Raw genomic sequence first — 19,663 nt, 5'->3', positions numbered from 1 at the left:
CCAGTAAATAAAAAAGTGAGAGAAACATATCAAGGTATTGTGAGAGCTGAGGAGCTGGAAGAGGGAGAGCCAGAGCCGTTTGTATGATTTTAATGTAAAGCTAAATAAAATATTTTAATATAATTTGTTTGTTTTTAATGTGCCCCCCTGATTAAACACATTTGTCTATAACCGCCACTGAGCCCGGCTAACTTGAAGCAGCCAATGACATTCCCAGCTTCAAGGCAGCCGGCTCCGCCGGTGCTGCATGAAGTCGAATAAACCCATTTACCGACGTGGGTTAATGATTGTTAGCTGTGACCCCACGCACACCCCGGGAACAGCTCGAGACATAAAAGACACTCGGACCAACAACAATCTGTGATTGGCCGACCGCGAACACGCCTTCTAGGTGGTCTGGCGAAGAGAGAGATAGGAGAAGGAGAGAAAGAGAAGACGGGGAGAGAGAGAGTGAGAGAAAAAACGAGGTGATATTATATCCATGCCAGTTTGATTCACCGCAAGGTTGTCTGGAGATCCTCCAGAATGTTTTCCTGCTGAACCTGTACGGCAGTCATTTACTATCTAGTTGTGATCTGCGCAGTCTCCACGAGAGGGAGCTGTATCTGTGTGTTTAACCATCCCACTTGTATTTTCAATGTAAAGCAGGCAACTATTATTTTCATACCATGTTTTAATTAGTTGAGGTTGTACGCTAACAAGCATGAACCTTGTACAGTATTGGACACCTACAATCATTACACTTATATGAATTAAAAACAGTGGTGTTGAAATATATACAGCGAAAAACAAAAGCTTTGGAGTGAAGATTTGACCGAGAAAGTTGATCACGTGTTAGAAGGCAAGAAAACACAATCGTAGAGGAAGTATGAAGACAGATGGAGTTTTGTAAACCTTGTTCCAAACAGATCGAGCTAGCTAACAAAGTGCAGGTGCGTGTACACATACGGCGGGATAACATGTTTGGTTTGCAAACTACCACTAGAGAGTTCTGTCCAATAGTATTTCAAGTCTAAATACTTTGCGAGGTCTATGCATTACGTACATTTAAGTAACGCGGATTTTCTGCCCTATAACAAGTATGTGTTATCCCAGCTTTCCACTTTCATCGCAGATTTCAAAACCTGCAATCTCATGTCCAGGTCTTACAATGGGAAACAATCTTGCTGCTAACGTAACTATTTGATTTGCAGCATCTGGAACCGTCATGTTCGACATTCGTATATTAAAAAACTAAAAACTCTTTCTTCCTGGACAATGATTACATGTTCATCTTAAATAGAAGATGTCACAAACAATTCTCTAACGTTTTTCTTGCCGTGGTTCTTCAACGAACATATAATTTGTTCCCGTACAGGGAGGATAGCCCACCCCTGACTTGGCAAGGCGCAGTGTCTGACTGGACTAGAGACGTAGTATCGTCTATAGGCCTACGTGACTTTATATAAAGTACAGCAAGCTCGGCTAATACTTGCATGTACAGTACACAAGCACTCCGATCTATCTACACAACCGTATTCCCATCTGAAAAACCCATTTTGTTGTGTTTCCTTCGTCAAGTATTTCTCACATCAAGTAAAATGCATTTCTAAGAGCGTTTTTTTGTTTTTTTTTGTTTTTAACTCCATACAGTATTACGCAGATATTGTTCATATCAAGTTTGACACCATTACTGAAACCGTCATTTTCCTCCTCATTAAAAGTGGACATTACATATTATTTTATATACACCTGATACACACAAGCTACGTAACAGGTAGATAATCATGTTTCTCCTTTTGCAACCGCCTACCATTAAAACATGAGTTTTAGTGTTAAGTCTGTATTTTTCTCAAGTGGCGTTAACGGCTAGTGGCTAGCGGCTACCCAGAGAGGGAGATCTCATAGTCGCTGCAGGAAGTTGCCGGCCGTCCTATCTTCCTCATGTTCTTGGCGTTGGTGATTCGAGCTGCCACGTCGACTGGCTTCTCAAAGTACTGCACCAGCGCCTGCTCCGTCAGCACAGAGGCCAGGAACTGCTCGAACGTGATGGCCCAGTCCTTATCAATGCTGGTGCTGTGGGGCAGTCCATCTCCGCCAAGGGGCCCACCTCCGCCGTGGGACCCACTTCTGTCGAGGGGCCCACCTCCGTCGTGGGGCTCAGTGCTTCCACTGCGGACCAGGACGGTGTCCTCTGCGATGTCCTCACAGTGCAGCTTGTCTTCCAGCTCGGCGCTGAGGACGGAGAAGGAGGAAACGGACGTGTCGTCCTTCGTCTCGTCGTCCGAAATCAACATGGCGGACGAGGTCCCAGGGTCCTTTGGGGATGAGTCCTCCAGCTTGATGTCCTCCATCTGGGACAGCAGCTCTCCGCTCTCGGCCCCCAGCCCCCCACAGTCCCCTGCCCTCCCACAGTCCCCCGCTTCGGCACCCAGCCCCCCACAGTCCCTGGCTCCCGGCCCCCTGCAGGGCCTGGGCCCGGTCTGGGCCTCCACCCCGGCCTCCTCCTCCTCCCCAGATAGGGCTTCCTCTCCTGGGGTCCTCTGCAGCGACTCTCCCCCTGCCCTCCTTCCTCCAGGGGGCTTGGCTTCTTCCTCGTCCCCCTCCGGCCGGCAGCTGAACAACTTCCCCACCTCTCCCATCTCCAGCAGCAGGCTGGTGACGGTGGCCGTGGCGTGGTAGAGCTCCTGCTCCAGCACATCTTCACTGAACATGCTGTACAGGGTCTTACACAGCTCTATGAACTGGCTCTGAGGAGAGAGAGAGAGAGAGAGAGAGAGAGAGAGAGGGGGGGGAGCAGGAGAGAGAGGGGGAGCAGGAGAGAGAGGGGGGGGGGAGCAGGAGAGAGAGAGAGAGAGAGGGGGAGCAGGAGAGAGGGAGAGAGAGAGAGGGGGAGCAGGAGAGAGAGAGAGAGGGGGAGCAGGAGAGAGAGAGAGAGAGAGAGGGGGAGCAGGAGAGAGAGAGGGGGGGAGCAGGAGAGAAAGAGAGAGAGAGGGAGGGAGGAGGGCAGAAAGATGTAAACAAGAGACTTCCAACAGATGAGTGTGTTCATTGCCGTGGCGATGCTACTGGCTCCCCTTTCCTGGCGACCAGGTGTGGAGGCGTCATGGCAACCCTACCTGGTTGAGTTTGGGTAGGTCCTTCATGTTCTCCTGTCGGGCCTGGTCCTGGTGCCACAGCCTCAGGTAGCTCCGGCAGTCTGGAGCGTGGAGCTTCTTCACTGAGGAACCAAGATTAGGTGAGACTGAGACGACACTCACACATGTACACAGACACACATATACACACACACACACACACTACCTTTCTCTGTGTTGAAAGTGACCCTAACGAAGCCGTCGTCTTTCTCAGTCCTACACTTGGGGTTGTGACCTAAAGGGGGCGGGGTTAGGGGGTCAAAGGTTATCAGTTATCCAGTGATAAATAGGCTGACTGAGAGGAACAAATCAATGTTTGTTTCTCAAAGCTCTGCTCTCTGATAGTGTACAGGATGAAGTACTCAAAGCTCTGCTCTCTGATAGTGTAGAGGATGAAGACCTCAAAGCTCTGCTCTCTGATAGTGTACAGGATGAAGACCTCAAAGCTCTGCTCTCTGATAGTGTACAGGATGAAGACCTCAAAGCTCTGCTCTCTGATAGTGTACAGGATGAAGACCTCAAAGCTCTGCTCTCTGATAGTGTACAGGATGAAGACCTCAAAGCTCTGCTCTCTGATAGTGTACAGGATGAAGACCTCAAAGCTCTGCTCTCTGATAGTGTACAGGATGAAGACCTCAAAGCTCTGCTCTCTGATAGTGTACAGGATGAAGACTTACATGAAATGCTTCGCAGCTCAAATTAAATTGGTTTGTGTGCAAGTTATGCACACAGCAGGGGTCACAACCTCACAGCAGGGGTCACAACCTCACAGCAGGGGTCACAACCTCACAGCAGGGGTCACAACCTCACAGCATTACAATTATATTTACATTTAGTCATTTAGCAGACGCTCTTATCCAGAGCGACATACAGTAAGTACAGGCACATTACCCCCGAGGCAAGTAGGGTGAAGTGCCTTGCCCAAGGACACAATGTCATTTTGGCACGGCGGGGAATCGATCCAGCAACCTTACTAGCCCAACTCCCTCACCGCTCAGCCATCTGACTCCCAGCAGGGGTCACAACCTTACCGTTGGCGGTTTCTGGGGTTACATCCTCGTAGAAGTACTGTGTGGCCTCAAAGGCCGAGTCTGGCTCCTCCTGAACCACCTCTGAAACACAGGAAACACGCCTTGAGAAGGACGTCACCGTTACATCGCGGGTTTGGGCTGTAAAATACTGCTGAAATACTCTATGCTAATCCTTGATTTTATGATGTACTTTCTACATGGATTATTTGTACATTGCTATGGGTAGAGGTGTCTGCTAAATGAGTAACATTTTAAAATGAAAATGTTGAGTTAACAGACTAACCATTACAGGAAGTGCTGCTCTAGTCAATAAGGGTTTCAGAGCCTAACAGTCATCAACACTCAAACTCCAGTTGAGGTGGAGTTAAAATACTGTTAAGTCTGTTGTCTTACCCTGTCTCATACACGGACACACACACATGCAGGTCTGCTGACAAGGGACTCTGTTTGCCCTGCCAAGCAGGACTGACATCATCCACTTCTGCTTTCACTCTGTTCTGCTACTTTACACTTCACAGTGAATAAACCCACCACACACTCACACACAGACAGGCAGGCAGGCAGGCAGGCAGGCAGGCAGGCAGGCAGGCAGGCAGGCAGGCAGGCAGGCAGGCAGGCAAGCAGACAGGCAAGCAGACAAACAGGCAGATAGGCAGTCACCTGGAATGACGTGCATCTTGTACAGGAGTTTCAGTTTATCAGTAAGGTCTCCATGACACAGCACACCTGAAACATGAACATGAATATGAACACGCATACTTTTCCCTCCTCTTCACCTCCTCCTCCCTCCTCACCCCCTTCTCTTCTACTCCCCCTCCCTCACCTCCCCCTCCCTCTCACCAAGGCCGGTGATGAACTCCCTAAAGTTGATGAGCGCGTCCCCATTGTGGTCAAGCAGGTGGAAGAAGCGCAGGGCCAGGGAGTCTGCATGGGCCCCGGGGGCCCAGGGGAACAGCAGGGGGAACAGGCCCCGGAACTGCTCCAGGTCCATGCGGTACTGCTCCAGGTAGGGCAGGCTGGGGTCGTGTCGCTCCGTAGGGTTGCTGGTACCCCCCCAGTAGCAGCTGGTCAGGTGCTCTGCCTGGGGGGGAGGGGAGGTGGAGGGGAGGTGGAGGAGATGAGAGGGAGCAGCTGTTAATAAAATCGTTTTACAGGTCACCATTTACTGTAGGTACATTATCAAGCTGTTTCACATATCAACACACCTTAAACAGCACGTAAAGTTCCTCCAGTTCATCCATGCTGAAGGACGTCTCAGTCACAATGGTTCGGACCTGGGAGAGCATGAGGTTGAAAGACCGTTAGAACAGTCATGTTTACATACGTAGAAATAGAGCCTGTAGAAAGCCCAGAAAGAGATCAAGGATAAGAAGGTTTAACAGTTTCAGTGGTCAGACCGTCATTAACATGTGTTGTGTGTGTGTGGTGTGTGTTTGTGTATGGTGTGTGTGTGGTAGTGTGTACCACGTTGCGTTTGGTGGTGTCCTCGATGGTCTGGATGACCCTCAGTCTCTGTTTGAAACGCATCTGCTCAATGACATCAGCACGGAGAGAGCCGAACTTCTACCAGGGGCAAAGGTCAGGGAGGACAGACCGACCGGAGATGAAGGGAGAGAGAAAGGGAGAGACAGACATCTTTTCAGAGATGCGCAAAACATTTTATTGGATAAACATGGACAACCAGCCAGAAAACCAAAACATCAGCCAGCCGGCCAGATATAGATAGACATTAGTGCTGTCAGTAAAACGCGTTATTAACGGCGTTAACACGAACCCATATTAACAGCGTCAATTTTTTTATTGCAAGATTAATGTTCTTTTTGGCCTAGCAAACTTTGTAGTTTTTTTTTTTTTTTACATGCTGTTGCAACAACTCACCACACCGGATCTAGCAAGACCGGAAACAAAACAACAGGCACGTTGCACACACTTGTTTGGGCTTGTAAGCTGGCTAAAGAGTAGTAGGCTAACGTTATGTTTTGAGTGGATGGCGAGCGCGAGACGCCGAAATGGATTCCAATAAGATTCTGAATGGAAAGTTTTTTTTTTTTATTAAGGGTGCTTTCACACCTGACATGTTTGGTCCGTTTCAATCGGACCATGGTCCGTTTTCTCTGAAAGTACGGTTCGTTTGGAGAGGTGAGAACACGCATTCGAACTCTAGTGCGGACCAAACAACCGAACCATGGTCCCCCTAAAAAGATGGGACTCGGTCCGGTTCCAAGTGAACCATGGTTCGGTTCGCTTTAGGTGTGAACGTAATTGGACTTAATATTGACCTATTCCAGGAAGCAAACCAAAATGTAGTGCATTGTGGGTTGAAAAAGGAATTTACACTTGGCGGAGACAGCCGTTCATTAGCAGCGAAATTAGTTGAGGGAAAGTGGGGCAATGATGAAGTGAAGCAACGGCAAATATGGTCTGATGATCATATTGCAGAGATACTTGTGGAGACAGAGTAGCGAGGTATTTAAATGATTTATTGATATAGGCCTAGGTACTGAAATAAAGCGTCAATATTGCACAGTGGACCAATGTTGGTTGAAAGTTACAAATTTAGACAGCTAAAAGTGCGTGATGTTCTATGGAAAAGTGGTAGCTCGTCAGACGAAAACATATCATTCCCATGGTTTGATAACCTGGATATAATCCTGAGTAAAAGACCAACGAGCAACCCAAAAAACGTGGTCGTGCAACACCAAATAACAATTAAAGATAGTATTGCGATCGCAATACGCTTCTGTTGCTCCATTGTTGTTTGTGACAAGGAAGTGATTTTCCCTCACACATTTTCTGTCCAATAGATTAACAACCTGTATGACCGCGTGTCATAGCTTTTTTTAAATGTCAGGTTTTTTTTCAAACATTGGTTCGCTTAAAACAGGACCGTGTGAACACTAACCGGACCTAATGAAAAATGCAACAAAGTAGCAACTCATCCACTGATTCGGACCAAGCAAACGGACTAATAGGTGTGAAAGCACCCTAAGTTGCCAAATGGTTCCATTGACAAGACCAAAGTCTTGATCTGTGTGTTTTTTCGTTGTGAACTGAGCTATCATCGCAGCACGTCCAGTCTGAAATACCACTTGATGGCCAAGCACACAGCTGACGCAAATTCTCCGCCCCCTCGTCAAAGCCAGGCGATTGCAATGTTGTTTTAAAAAATAAAAAACACTAAGCAATCCGATCCACTTTTCCATGTTGATAAGAACATTAAAATTAGAAACAATTATGGTAAAAAATGAAATCAGGAGACATTTAGTTTATAAGATATAAATCAATAAATAGATACAGATATACCCAGCCAGACCCACCTCATAGGAGCTGTTACAGATAAGGTAGATACAGTGCCCAGCCAGACCCACCTCATAGGAGCTGTTACAGATAAGGTAGATACAGTGCCCAGCCAGACCCACCTCATAGGAGCTGCTACAGATAAGGTAGATACAGTGCCCAGCCAGACCCACCTCATAGGAGCTGTTACAGATAAGGTAGATACAGTGCCCAGCCAGACCCACCTCATAGGAGCTGTTACAGATAAGGTAGATACAGTGCCCAGCCAGACCCACCTCATAGGAGCTGCTACAGATAAGGTTGGGTAAATATGGGTGGGGGTTAGTGTAAGGGGTGAGGGGTGTTTAGGGACCCACCTCGTAGGAGCTGCGGACCAGCTTGAAGATGTCCACCTCAGGATGAGGATCAGTGTCGTCCGTCAGGAGGGAGTGCAGGTGGGGGATGGGAGGCAGGGTGCTGTCCTTGTTGGTCACGCTGTCCAGGTACCTGAACACAAGGAGGGAGCTGTACTCATGGACAACACGTCATGGAGACAAACATGGAAGCTACAAGAGGCTGAGAACCAGGTACAACCCTCTGCTTTCCCTCCCCCTTCCCCCAGCCTCCCCCTCTCCCCCCAGCCTGCCCCCTCTCCCCCCTTTCTCCCCCCAGCCTCCCCCTCTCCCCCCAGCCTCCCCCCTTTCTCCCCCCTCTCCCCCCTCTCCCCCCTTTCTCCCCCCAGCCTCCCCCCTTTCTCCCCCCAGCCTCCCCCTTTCTCCCCCCAGCCTCCCCCCTCTCCCCGAGCCTCCCCCCTCTCCCCCCAGCCTCACCTGCCCAGTACAGTCATGGCCTCTCCATCATCCTTGCAGTTCAGCAGCTGGTGGATGTTGGCGTGAAGCACGGCCAGGGCCAGCTGGAAGATCACCTTGATGCCCTCATAGAAGAAGCAGTCCACCACCACCACTGCACTCTCGAAGGGCATGACGGACAGGAAGAGGGTGAGGAACCAGGACAGGGAGATGGTGGAGATCACACCCAGGTCCTGCATGCAGTCGTACAGCTGGGGAACGTAGTCCCTAGCCAGCTCCTCAAACACACCCTGGTCCACCAGAGCCCCTGGAGGGGAGGGGAGAGGAAGGGAGAGGAGAGGAGAGGAGGGGGAGAGGGAGAGGAGAGGAAGGGAGGGGGAGGGGAGAGGGGAGAGGGGGTGAGGGTTAAAGGGAAGAAAATAGAGATACTCAGGAATATATTGTTTTGCCAGTTCACCCTTGTAGAGGGACACACACACACCCACTCACACACACACACACACACACACACACAGGCTGACCTACGACCCTGGTGTTGTAGTAGTCAGGCAGCATCCTCTCACACAGAGCCACCAGCAGCCAGAAGGCCTCCTCCTCTTTAGCGTACAGCAGCAGCACTGACGTCACAATGTTCATGGCCTGACAGGAAACAAGGGTAGGAACCAAGGTTAGCTAGGAACCAAGGTTAGCTAGGAACCAAGGTTAGCTAGGAACCAAGGTTAGCTAGGAACCAAGGTTAGCTAGGAACCAAGGTTAGCTAGGAACCAAGGTTAGCTAGGAACCAAGGTTAGCTAGGAACCAAGGTTAGCTAGGAACCAAGGTTAGCTAGGAACCAAGGTTAGCTAGGAACCAAGGTTAGCTAGGAACCAAGGTTAGCTAGGAACCAAGGTTAGCTAGGAACCAAGGTTAGCTAGGAACCAAGGTTAGCTAGGAACCAAGGTTAGCTAGGAACCAAGGTTAGCTAGGAACCAAGGTTAGCTAGGAACCAAGGTTAGCTAGGAACCAAGATTAGCTAGGAACCAAGATTAGCTAGGAACCAAGATTGAGGTCTGCTGGGGACATGGGGTGGGAATAGAGGCGACATAAAATGTTGCAATGTGATATCATGTTGTCTGTCTAAGTGTGTCCATGTGTGTTTGTGAGAGGCTGGAGTAGACGTGTGTGAGTGCGTCCCCCACCTGGCAGTAGCCGATCCCGGGGTTGCGGAAGGCGTAGGCTGTGAGCACACGGCGCAGCGCGGCGATGCCCATCTCGTTTTGGAAGGCAGGGTGCTCTGGCAGCGAGCGGTGCAGGTCCCTCTCGATCTCCTCCGTGGCCAGGTTGTAGCGGCCCATCGAGCGCTCCACCAGCCCCTCGTAGTAACCAGGGTGGGTCGCCATCTCGTTGATCGCCCCTGGGAATGCGGGAGAGAGGGGGAGGCTAGGCAAGGGGTTTGTGTCTTTGTTCTGTACTTTTGGTTTGTTTTATAACTCGGTCACCTGTCATTGATGATGAGTGTGTGATTGTGTTTGTTTCACATGTAACAACAAGGACACACAGCCCATCACAGTCCACAGAGAAGGGAGTCTGTGTGTGTGTGTGTTTGTACATCTTCTCTGAAGAGTTCAGGCTTAGTTCACTGCTCAGCTAGCCATGCTAATGCTAGCCATGCTAATGCTAAGCATGCTAGCCATGCTAATACTAAGCATGCTAGCCATGCTAATGCTAAGCATGCAAATGCTAGTCATGTTAATGATAAGTCTACTTATGCTGATGCTAGCCATGCTCAGCACAGCCTTGCACAAACGTCAAATGATATATTCATTACTCCCAAGCTGGAGCCACAGTACGAACACACAGGTCTCTAGTGTCGTGGTTCTGCTCAGCGTGTAAACGGTTATATCATGTGGTTGTTGTATCTGCAGACATATCGCGCGGTGTCCACCACACGCTGCATTGTGCAAGTGTGAGAGAAAGTGTTTGAGTGTGTGTGTTTGAGTGTGTGTTTGAGTGTGTGAGCAAGTTTGACAGTATGTGGTTACTGCAGTCTAGCCTACAGTGTGACTGTTTCAGAACGAGATGCTGGTGAACAGTTCCCAAACTGTCTGTGTGCGTGTGTGTGTGGTGCAAATACAGTATATGCAGTCAAGAGCTCTAACCACTAAGCTAGACCCATTTGTCATAGCATAGGGTTAGGGTTAGTGTGTATCTGTGTGTAGTGTGTGTGTAGTGTGTGTGTGCCTCACCAGAGAACAGCAGCCACAGCTCTCCTCTCATGTTCTCAGGGATGCCCTGCAGCACCAGCTCCTCCGTCCTGTTGGTGCGGTACATACACACACCCTGGCCATACTCACAGAAGTGGCTCTTCCATGCCTGCTCCTTCAGGAACTCCTTAGCCTGGGGAGGGGGCAGGAGAAAGAAAGAAACAAACAGAGAAAGAGAGAGAGAGATTAAAAGCATGAGAGAGGCCAGATAAAAGTTTTCCAGAAACCAGACCGAGTCAAACTCCTCTCAGGTCTACAGGAGAGGGAATACATCGACATCACTTCAGGAGAGAGGGCAAACCACGCCCTTCCCTAACAACCACACACTTCCCTAACAACCACGCACTTCCCTAACAACCACCACCCTTCCCTAACAACCACCACCCTTCCCTAACAACCACCACCCTTCCCTAACATCCACCACCCTTCCCTAACAACCATTCTCTTCCCTTGCCCACGCAGGACGTCCTTAACGCACCAGTTTGGGGTTGAACTCCTCGGGCGAGCGACGCCGGTACATGGTCATGAGGGCCTGCGTCGCTGTGGGAACGCTGTTGTCGTTGAGGTTGAACTGGCGCTCGACCTCCAACCCCTCGGAGCCCAGACTCCTCTGAGGGCTGCTGGACAGGAGAGAACCCTGGGAACACCCCTGGGGGTGGAGAGAGAGGGAAGACAGAGGGAAGAGAGTTGTCTGATTTGACTCACAGTTATGCACTCTGGGGACTGGTGGGGAATAGGCTTCAAAACCAAAACAAATGCACTCCATCACTAGTACTACCCAAACAGAAGTGGAGGCAGATCTTCAGGATGTTAGTAACAGGCTGCAGGTGAGCCAGATGTGCACCTCATCCTCTGAGCAAGTCAGGCTGCCCGTCAGCTCCCTCTCCAGGTACCGGGGCGCCGTCTGCTGCAGGAAGTCGGAGATGCGCTGGACCAGGAAGTCTCGGTCCTTCAGGTTGGCGAACAGGAAGGTCATGCGGTTCTTGGTGCTGATGGACAGAGGTCTGGGAAGCACGCTGGAACTGTCTGCCTTCTCTACGATAGTCACCTGCACACACACACCACACACACACCACACACACACCACACACACACCACACACACACTGTTAGTGACTACTGACCTAACACCGTAAGCAGTTTGTAGTTCCTAACAGTGTGATGCCGCTGGAGTGTGTGCATCACCTCTCGTAGCGGTATGATGAGGCTACAGAGAGTCAGCTCCTTGCTGGTGAAGCAGATGTAGTTGGTGGAGACGAACATCTGTCCCAGGATGTGTCGCTTGTTGAAGGGCGTCCAGAGGGTGCAGTCTGTGTGGCCATCCAGCTTCTCGTCCTTCGGCAGACGGAAAAGAGCCCGGTAACGCTCGCTCTTCGCCCGGGCATCCAGATCTCTGAGGACAGAGAGAGGGTCACTGGTGTCACCATGTTGCTAACGCACACACACACACACAGTAACAGATACACACATCCCCCCTCTCCTCCCTCCCTCCCTCCCTCCCTCCCTCCCTCCCTCCCTCCCTCCCTCCCTCCCTCCCTCCCTCCCTCCCTCCCTCCCTCCCTCCCTCCCTCCCTCCCTCCCTCCCTCCCTCCCTCCCTCCCTCCCTCCCTCCCTCCCTCCCTCCCTCTCCTCCCTCTCCTCCCTCCCTCCCTCCCTCCCTCCCTCTCCTCCTCTTCACCTCTTGAGAGCAGGAACCTTCTTGGGGGACTTCCTTCGCAGGCGCGGCAGGGAGCAGTCCTGCTGGAAGCCCTGGTTGTCTAGGAGACGCCGCATGGCAATGTTGGCCAGCTGCTCCATCAGCTTGAACGTCTCGTTGATGTTGAGGAACACGGAGAAGACATGCTCATTGGACCTGGTGCTCACCTGGGGGGTGGTGGGGGGGGGGGAGAAATACAGGAAAAATTATGAGGATGTTTTGTGTGTGTCTGGGTATGTACAGTGTGTGTGTGCGCAAGTGTGTGTGTGTGTAGGATTTAAGTGTGTGTGTATAGTGTGTGTGTCCTCACCTTCACCATGTCAGGAAGGAGGAGGGTGGCACTCTTCTCCAGCTGAGTGACATCTGCCCAGCGTACCACCATGTTACCTGAGGAGAGGAGGAGGGGAAGAGGAGGGAGGGGGAGAGGGAGGAGAGGGGGAGGAGGGAGGGGGAGAGGGGGAGGGGGAGAGGGAGGAGGGGGAGAGGGAGGAGGGGAAGAGGGAGGAGAGGGGGAGGAGGGGGGAGGGAGGAGAGGAGGGGGAGAGGAGAAGGGCCAGGTGATGCTAATTCTCAATCCAAGAGAGTGTCAAACTAAAAGCACATGTGTGTGTGTGCTGCAGCCTACCCTCCTTGCCCAGCATGTAGGAGTAGAAGCAGATGTGGTTGATGCTGAGGTAGAGCCAGCCCTGGCGGGGCACCTTGCCCTTCCAGTAGCTGCAGGAGTAGTAGTTCACCAACATCTCCTGCTCTGGCATGCTGAACAGACGCAGGAACTTTGAGGTGGACTCCTTGAACTTCTCGCTGTCCTCTTCCTCCTTCACTTCCTGGTTCTTCGTGTACTCGGCGATGATGCCCTGCAGAAGGAGGGAGGGGGACAGAGAGAGGAGAGATGGAGACAGAAAAGGAAAGAGAGGGAGAAAGAAACAGAAAGAGAGAGGAGATGGAGAGTGGAAGAAAGACAGAGCAGAGTTTGGAGGAGATGCAAAGATTTTAAGATTCTAATCAATTTTCAAACGTTCAGAAGATTCTTAACTCTGAGTTAAATACTGTTATAGGCAATACTGTGAATACAAATATATTTTAATTTCATATTTGATCCTTTTTTGATGATTTCCATGTTTGGGGGCTACCTGAACTTTGCCTTTGACAAAGGTTGTGATGTCATTCTCGTTCTCAAAGATGGAGAGAGTCTGCAGCAAGTTCCAGTCCAGCCACTCCCAGTGTTCTGTTATCTCCTGACGAGAAGTCCCTGAACGAGGGAGGGGGAGAGAAAGCAGGGGGAGAGAGGGAGGAGGGGGAGAGAGGGAGGAGGGGGAGAGAGAGAGAGAGAGAGAGAGAGAGAGAGAGAGAGGAGGGGAGACAAAGCAGGGGGAGAGAGGGAGGAGGGGGAGAGAGAGGAGGGGAGAGAGGGAGGAGGGGGAGAGAGGGAGGAGGGGGAGAGAGGGAGGAGGGGGAGAGAGAGGAGGGGAGAGAGGGAGGAGGGGGAGAGAGGGAGGAGGGGAGAGAGAGTAGGGGGAGAGAGAGTAGGGGGAGAGAGAGTAGGGGGAGAGAGGAGGGGGAAGAGGAGGGGGAGAGAGGAGGGGAGAGAGAGAGGAGGGGGAGCGAGAGGAGGGGAGAGAGAGAGGAGGGGGAGCGAGAGGAGGGGGAGAGAGGGAGGAGGGGGAGAGAGAGAGAGAGGAGGGGAGAGAGGAGGGGGAGAGAGAGAGAGAGGAGGGGAGAGAGAGAGAGGAGGGGAGAGAGGAGGGGGAGAGAGGGTGGAGGGACAGAGAGAGAGGAGGGGAGAGAGAGAGGAGGGGAGAGAGGAGGGGGAGAGAGAGAGAGAGAGAGAGAGAGGAGGGGAGAGAGAGTAGGGGGAGAGAGGAGGGGGAGCGAGAGAGGAGGGGGAGAGAGAAAGCAGGGGGAGAGAGAGAGAGAGAGAGAGAGGAGGGGGAGAGAGGAGGGGGAGAGAGAGAGAGGAGGGAGAGAGAGGAGGGGGAGAGACAGATGAGGTATGTGTGTGTGTGTGAGTGTGAACACGTGTGTGTGCTAACAGACCTACTCAGCTCAATGTGTGTAAAGGTACGATGTTCATTAATGTTCTGGAACATGACATCAGCTATGACATCATGTGTGAGGGCATTGATCTCCACATATCAACTTCCCTGCTTCCCTTTCAGTCCACATGATCCCCCCCCTGCTATCCAGTTACATCACTTCCTCTTTGGGGGGGGTGATAATGGTCGACGCCTGGCGATAGTCACCAGGGAAATAGGAAGTGTATGTGTGTGTGTCTTGGCGTGGGTGTGGTGGCACAGAGGGTTATTATGGGCTGCGTTACCATGGGCGATGATCCAGTACACCAGAGACTCTGGAGTCTGGTAGAGGATCCGGTATGGAGCTACACGGGCACTGGAGTCTAGAACCACGTCCAGAGTCCCCACCAGCAGACCTGCAACACCAGGGGAGGGGAGGGGCGGAGAGGGGAGGGGTGGAATATTTCTATAATCAGCAAGCAGAGGAAATACAATTTAAACAAAATTGTTTGTGTGGGTATGTGTGGTGTGTGATGTGTGAATGTGTGCTTTCCCCCACCCCCCAACAGGGCCAACGAATGATCATTACAGTCTCAGATAACAGGAACCTGATCTGGGCTGGAGAGAACGAAAGGAGGGGAGGAGGGCAGGAGAGGAGGGGAGGAGGAGAGGAGGAGAGGAGGGAAGGAGAGGAGGAGAGGAGGGGAGGAGGGGAGGGGAGGAGGGGAGGAGAGGAGGAGAGGGGAGGAGAGGAGGGGAGGAGAGGAGGGAAGGAGAGGAGGGAAGGAGAGGAGGAGAGGAGGGGAGGAGAGGAGGGGAGGAGGGGAGGGGAGGAGGGGAGGAGGGGAGGAGAGGAGGAGAGGAGGGGAGGAGAGGAGGGAAGGAGAGGAGGAGAGGAGGGGAGGAGGGGAGGGGAAGAGGGGAGGGGAGGAGGGGAGGAGAGGAGGAGAGGGGAGGAGAGGAGGGAAGGAGAGGAGGAGAGGAGGGGAGGAGAGGAGGGGAGGAGGGGAGGGGAGGAGGGGAGGAGAGGAGGAGAGGAGGGGAGGAGAGGAGGGAAGGAGAGGAGGAGAGGAGGGGAGGGGAAGAGGGGAGGGGAGGAGGGGAGGAGGGGAGGAGGGGAGGAGAGGAGGAGAGGGGAGGAGAGGAGGGGACGAGGGGAGGGGAGGAGAGGAGAGGAGGAGAGGAGGAGAGGAGGGGAGGAGAGGAGAGGAGGGGAGGAGAGGAGGGGAGGAGAGGGGAAGAGGGGGGAGGGGAGGAGAGGGGAAGAGGGGGGGAGGGGAGGAGAGGGGAAGAGGGGGGGAGGGGGGAGAGGAGGAGAGGAGAGGAGGGGGGGAGAGGAGGAGAGGAGGAGAGGAGGAGAGGAGAGGAGGGGGGGAGAGGAGGAGAGGAGGAGAGGAGGGGAGGAGAGGAGGGGAGGAGAGGAGAGGAGAGGGGAGGGGAGGAGGAGAGGAGAGGAGGGGAGGAGGAGAGGAGGAGAGGAGGAGAGGGGGCTTCTGTTCTTGTTGTTCTTACTATTTCTCTGTCCCCAGCTGGAGGGTGTATTTATATCCCTTCCTCTCTCTTTCCCTCCCTCCCTCCCTCCCTCCCTCCCTCTCTCCCTCCCTCCCTCCCTCCCTCCCTCTCTCCCTCCCTCCCTCCCTCCCTCCCTCCCTCCCTCCCTCCCTCCCTCCCTCTCCCACTGTCTCTCCCTCCCCCTCTCTCCCTCTCTCCCTCTCGCCCTCTCTCTCTCTGAAGGTGAAAGGTCTTTCTTAGGCTTGGGGGCAAAGGTGAGGTCTGGAGCACATGTCACCATCTGGACCAACACAGCCTCCCCTGTCCTGCTGGCTGTGTTGCTCCATCATGCCTTACTGACCCCTCCTATCGCCAGCACGTGCTTGGAAAACCACAGTGGTCAATCTTCAGTATCGGATCATGCAATTGATGTTTCACAATGTCAAAAAATAAGTCATGACACAGAAGGGGTAGGAATCTATTGGTACCCTCACGATTCGAATCAATTCTTGGGGTCACAATTCGATTTTTAATCAAATTTCGATTCAATATATGCTTACATTTGATTCCAGTTTGTTGTTTAGTGTTACTTGTATCTATTCGATTACATTTTTTAAATTTGTGAATCGATGTGAATCGCTAGAGGACTGAATCGCGATTCATTTGTGAATACATTCTTTGCCCCACCCCTATGACACTCTTGTGACTGTGAGGATCAGCTGTACATGTTGTACACAAGTCCATTTCAGCTGTCCAATATGAAGCCCTGACACGTCCTCTCCCTCCCTCCCTCCCTCCCTCCCTCCCTCAGACTCCTCCCTTGTCTCAGATAACCTCTAATCCCTGGATGGGAGGAAACATGTTCTTCTTCATGTTCATCCAGCAGAAGCTGCCATCCAGGGTCCTACTTGTTGTTGGGTCAGCAGCGTTACAAGGAGAGACCCCACCTTCCAGACCTCTCTCCTCCCTCTCTTTTCGTTCGAATCTTTCTCTCTCCTCCCTCTTCTCTCTCTCTTATGTTTCTTTCTCCTCGCTCCTCTCTTTCTCCACCTTCTCCTCTCTGCCTCATCTCCTTTCTCCTGTTCCCTGTCTCTACCTCTCCCCTCTTTCCTCCCATCTCTCTTTCCCTCCTCCCTCTCTCCAGCACCAACTGGCACAACAGCGGGTGCACTCTGGGCATTTACATAACCATGACATCATCCCCTAGCGCCACTCTGCACACTATGCTGCTAGCGAGGGAGGGAGGGAGGGAGGGAGGGAGGGAGGGAGGGAGGGAGGGAGGGAGGGAGGGAGGGAGGGAGGGAGGGAGGGAGGGAGGGAGGGAGGGAGGGAGGGAGGGAGGGAGGGAGGGAGGGAGGGAGGGAGGGAGGGAGGGAGCATCCTCTACCTGGTTCCCATTTCATGTACTTAGCATGTAGCAGAGATGGGAAGTAACAAAGTACTTCCCAAGTAATACTACATTAATGTACTTCAGTCGATTTTTATTGCATCATTGATGAGAACTCTACTATAATCTACTGTACTCTCTTGTACTCTGCTCTGCTGTAATCTACTGTTTTTGGCTTGTCAAAAAAATCTCAAAAAACGTGAGACAATGAGGAATTCCTCAGTAATGAGGAAGTGATATGAGATAGGGTGAAGCTTGACTTCACAGAGGAGAGACATGAAGAACATTATTTGACCCAGAAGGAGGAAGACTCAACAACAAGTGTCACAATACATTTCTCTGTGTGAGTGTGTAGGTGTGTCTGTGTGTGTGTGTAGGTGTAGGTGTGTCTGTGTGAGTGTGTAGGTGTGTCTGTGTGAGTGTGCGCTATCTAGTGGAGTTCAGACTGCAGCCATTTTGCAGACTGCTGAGAGATGCTCGGATCAGCTAATGATCACAGATATTGATTATTGATCAGCCAAGTCTGAAGACATCAGCCTGCCTTTCAGAGAGAGAGAGAGAGAGAGAGAGAGGCCGAGAGAGGCCGAGAGAGGCCGAGAGAGGCCGAGAGAGGCCGAGAGAGGCCGAGAGAGGCCGAGAGAGGCCGAGAGATGATCGACAACCACCAGTGTTTTTTTCACGGGTCTATTGACCAATTATCTGTTTACCTTATTGATCAGTTTCAGATGGACTCTGTGTGGCAGGGTGAAGGGACGTCACCTGACAGAACCACATGATCTACCTGTCTAACTTGCTTAGAGTCTGGCCAGCATCACTACTGTACACAAGGTCATGGGTGGGGACTGGGGACAGTCCACTGTCAATACCACCATGACTGTCGCCCTGGAAACTCAGCCGTCCCTCCAACCATCCCTTCCTCCCTCCATTGAGACAGGGTACCTTTGCTGAGTATCCTGGTGGTCTGCCCTTACACCAGCATTAGGGTCTTATCTCTTTCCCATTTGTATCCCTCCATTCAAAGAATGGACGACACCACTATGCCCCCCCCCTCCATCCCATAATAACTGACTGAACCCCCATGTTCCAGTCACCCCTCTTCCAGATACTCTGAGCCAATCTTTCCCTTCACATTCACTTACATGACTAAACGTCTGGCCTGTTACTGCACACCCTCCTCCTCCACCCACATGGCCTGTTACTGCACACCCTCCTCCTCCACCCACATGGCCTGTTACTGCACACCCTCCTCCTCCACCCACATGGCCTGTTACTGCACACCCTCCTCCTCCACCCACATGGCCTGTTACTGCACACCCTCCTCCTCCACCCACATGGCCTGTTACTGCACACCCTCCTCCTCCACCCACATGGCCTGTTACTGCACACCCTCCTCCTCCACCCACATGGGTAGAACCCTCCTGGCCAGGAGGACTGAGGAGGGGAGAAGTCTTTCAGCCCAGCATAATACATGGTTCTGCTGTGGACAGATATGGAGAGATAGAGAGGGAGAGGAGACTCACCCGCAAGTCCTCCGCCACTGTCTCCGTGGCCCTTCCGTTTCTGGAGGATGAAATAGGGATTTGCTCTTTCGGTGATCCACAGCGCCCCCGCCAGCAGAACCTCCTCGGGGTTGACCCACATCTTGTCCCGTATTTTGTTATGTTACATCGATTCCAGCTGCTTCAAGTTGCGCCTGTCAAATCAGACCGCTGATTCGGTTTTATGAGCTCAAGGCTGCCTATTCATACACGCACCATTGCACGACACCGTAGTGCAGTAACAGCCATATATTCTTATATTATAAGCTCGTAAAACGTTAATATTCGACGCATAAAGCGCGCAAGCAAATGATAAGATAGACGCTCCAAACTTACATAGACCCCGCGTGCTATTACCGTGTTCAAATCCTAACCGTGCGCGGTGACTGTCACGAACTGCAAGTCACACGTTCTTCTGAAGCGTTGCTTGATCATTGGAGTTGCATAGACTGCAGGGTTGGACGCGAAAAAAGGATTACATTGATAATTCTCTGCTGTTTTTCAAAGATGAAGTGAAGCGCGATGGATCAGTCTTTGTTGTTCATCTTCTACCGTCAAGACGCTGGCAGGTGCAATTCATTATGGCGCCGACGCTTCGTCGTTGTTACACACCTTTAGGCATACAAATTGTCAAAATAGCTCGACGACAATATATTACCACTCGTATTCGCGTTGTCACTGTTCTTCGGGGGAAAAGGGAAATCTAATAGTCAAAAGCTGCCTTTCACATCGAACAACAATAAATGCGACGCCTCCTCTCTAGCGCCGCTCTGCCGCACAGCATGAAAGCGCTGTATCAACACCGCGCGTCACGGAGTGGCCATATACCCACGTCATCTTGGTGGGAGGCGGTAATTCTGATGATAAAAGTGGTAGAGAAAATATGAATGACATATTAGCATATATATAAAACAACAAGCTTGGTTTCTTCTAAAGGGAAGGTCTATTACGACAGCAACTTAAAACGTTTTTTCACCGTTTGCGGTTATGTGTTGTATTATTTTATTAGAGCAACGCAACCTGTTCTCGTTTTTACCTTGATTGAAATTAGCTCAATTAGGATGA

At 51.7% G+C, this 19,663-nt stretch overlaps 1 protein-coding gene across 3 annotated transcripts; it reads right to left on the bottom strand.

Annotated features, from left to right (window-relative positions):
* Window positions 1-655: 655 nt before the first annotated feature.
* Window positions 656-19,385, bottom strand: tbc1d9 (TBC1 domain family, member 9 (with GRAM domain)). Of its 3 annotated transcripts, XM_084686831.1 has the most exons (23): window positions 18,935-19,385; window positions 18,581-18,753; window positions 14,488-14,598; window positions 13,301-13,419; window positions 12,796-13,024; window positions 12,481-12,557; window positions 12,153-12,337; window positions 11,660-11,867; window positions 11,320-11,523; window positions 10,954-11,124; window positions 10,458-10,608; window positions 9,411-9,625; window positions 8,754-8,871; window positions 8,254-8,539; window positions 7,801-7,930; window positions 5,612-5,710; window positions 5,353-5,421; window positions 4,988-5,228; window positions 4,808-4,873; window positions 4,148-4,228; window positions 3,283-3,351; window positions 3,099-3,199; window positions 656-2,729 (listed from the first exon to the last, which is right to left on the bottom strand). In XM_084686831.1, exons 2-23 carry the CDS (start codon window positions 18,699-18,701, stop codon window positions 1,863-1,865), a joined length of 3,918 nt encoding a protein of 1,305 aa, XP_084542957.1. In that variant the 5' UTR covers window positions 18,702-18,753; window positions 18,935-19,385; the 3' UTR covers window positions 656-1,862. The 3 variants fall into 3 exon arrangements, with proteins under 3 accessions (XP_084542957.1, XP_084542956.1, XP_084542958.1); XM_084686830.1 differs by having other exon boundaries at window positions 18,581-19,385; XM_084686832.1 differs by lacking the exon at window positions 3,283-3,351 and having other exon boundaries at window positions 18,581-19,385.
* Window positions 19,386-19,663: the final 278 nt, after the last annotated feature.

This window comes from Hypomesus nipponensis, chromosome 22, assembly GCF_054491055.1.
Source record: "Hypomesus nipponensis isolate SF chromosome 22, ASM5449105v1, whole genome shotgun sequence".
Lineage (NCBI taxonomy): Eukaryota > Metazoa > Chordata > Actinopteri > Osmeriformes > Osmeridae > Hypomesus > Hypomesus nipponensis.
This window is presented reverse-complemented; position numbering and strand designations above follow the sequence as displayed.

Coding starts and splice junctions, on each gene's coding strand:
- tbc1d9 (XM_084686830.1), bottom strand. CDS start 18,701: ATGTGGGTCAACCCCGAGGAGGTTCTGCTGGCGGGGGCGCTGTGGATC. Junction 4,874..4,987: donor GGAGTTCATCACCGGCCTTG/GTGAGAGGGAGG, acceptor TTCATGTTTCAG/GTGTGCTGTGTCATGGAGAC. Junction 2,730..3,098: donor ACCTACCCAAACTCAACCAG/GTAGGGTTGCCA, acceptor CTCTCTCCTCAG/AGCCAGTTCATAGAGCTGTG.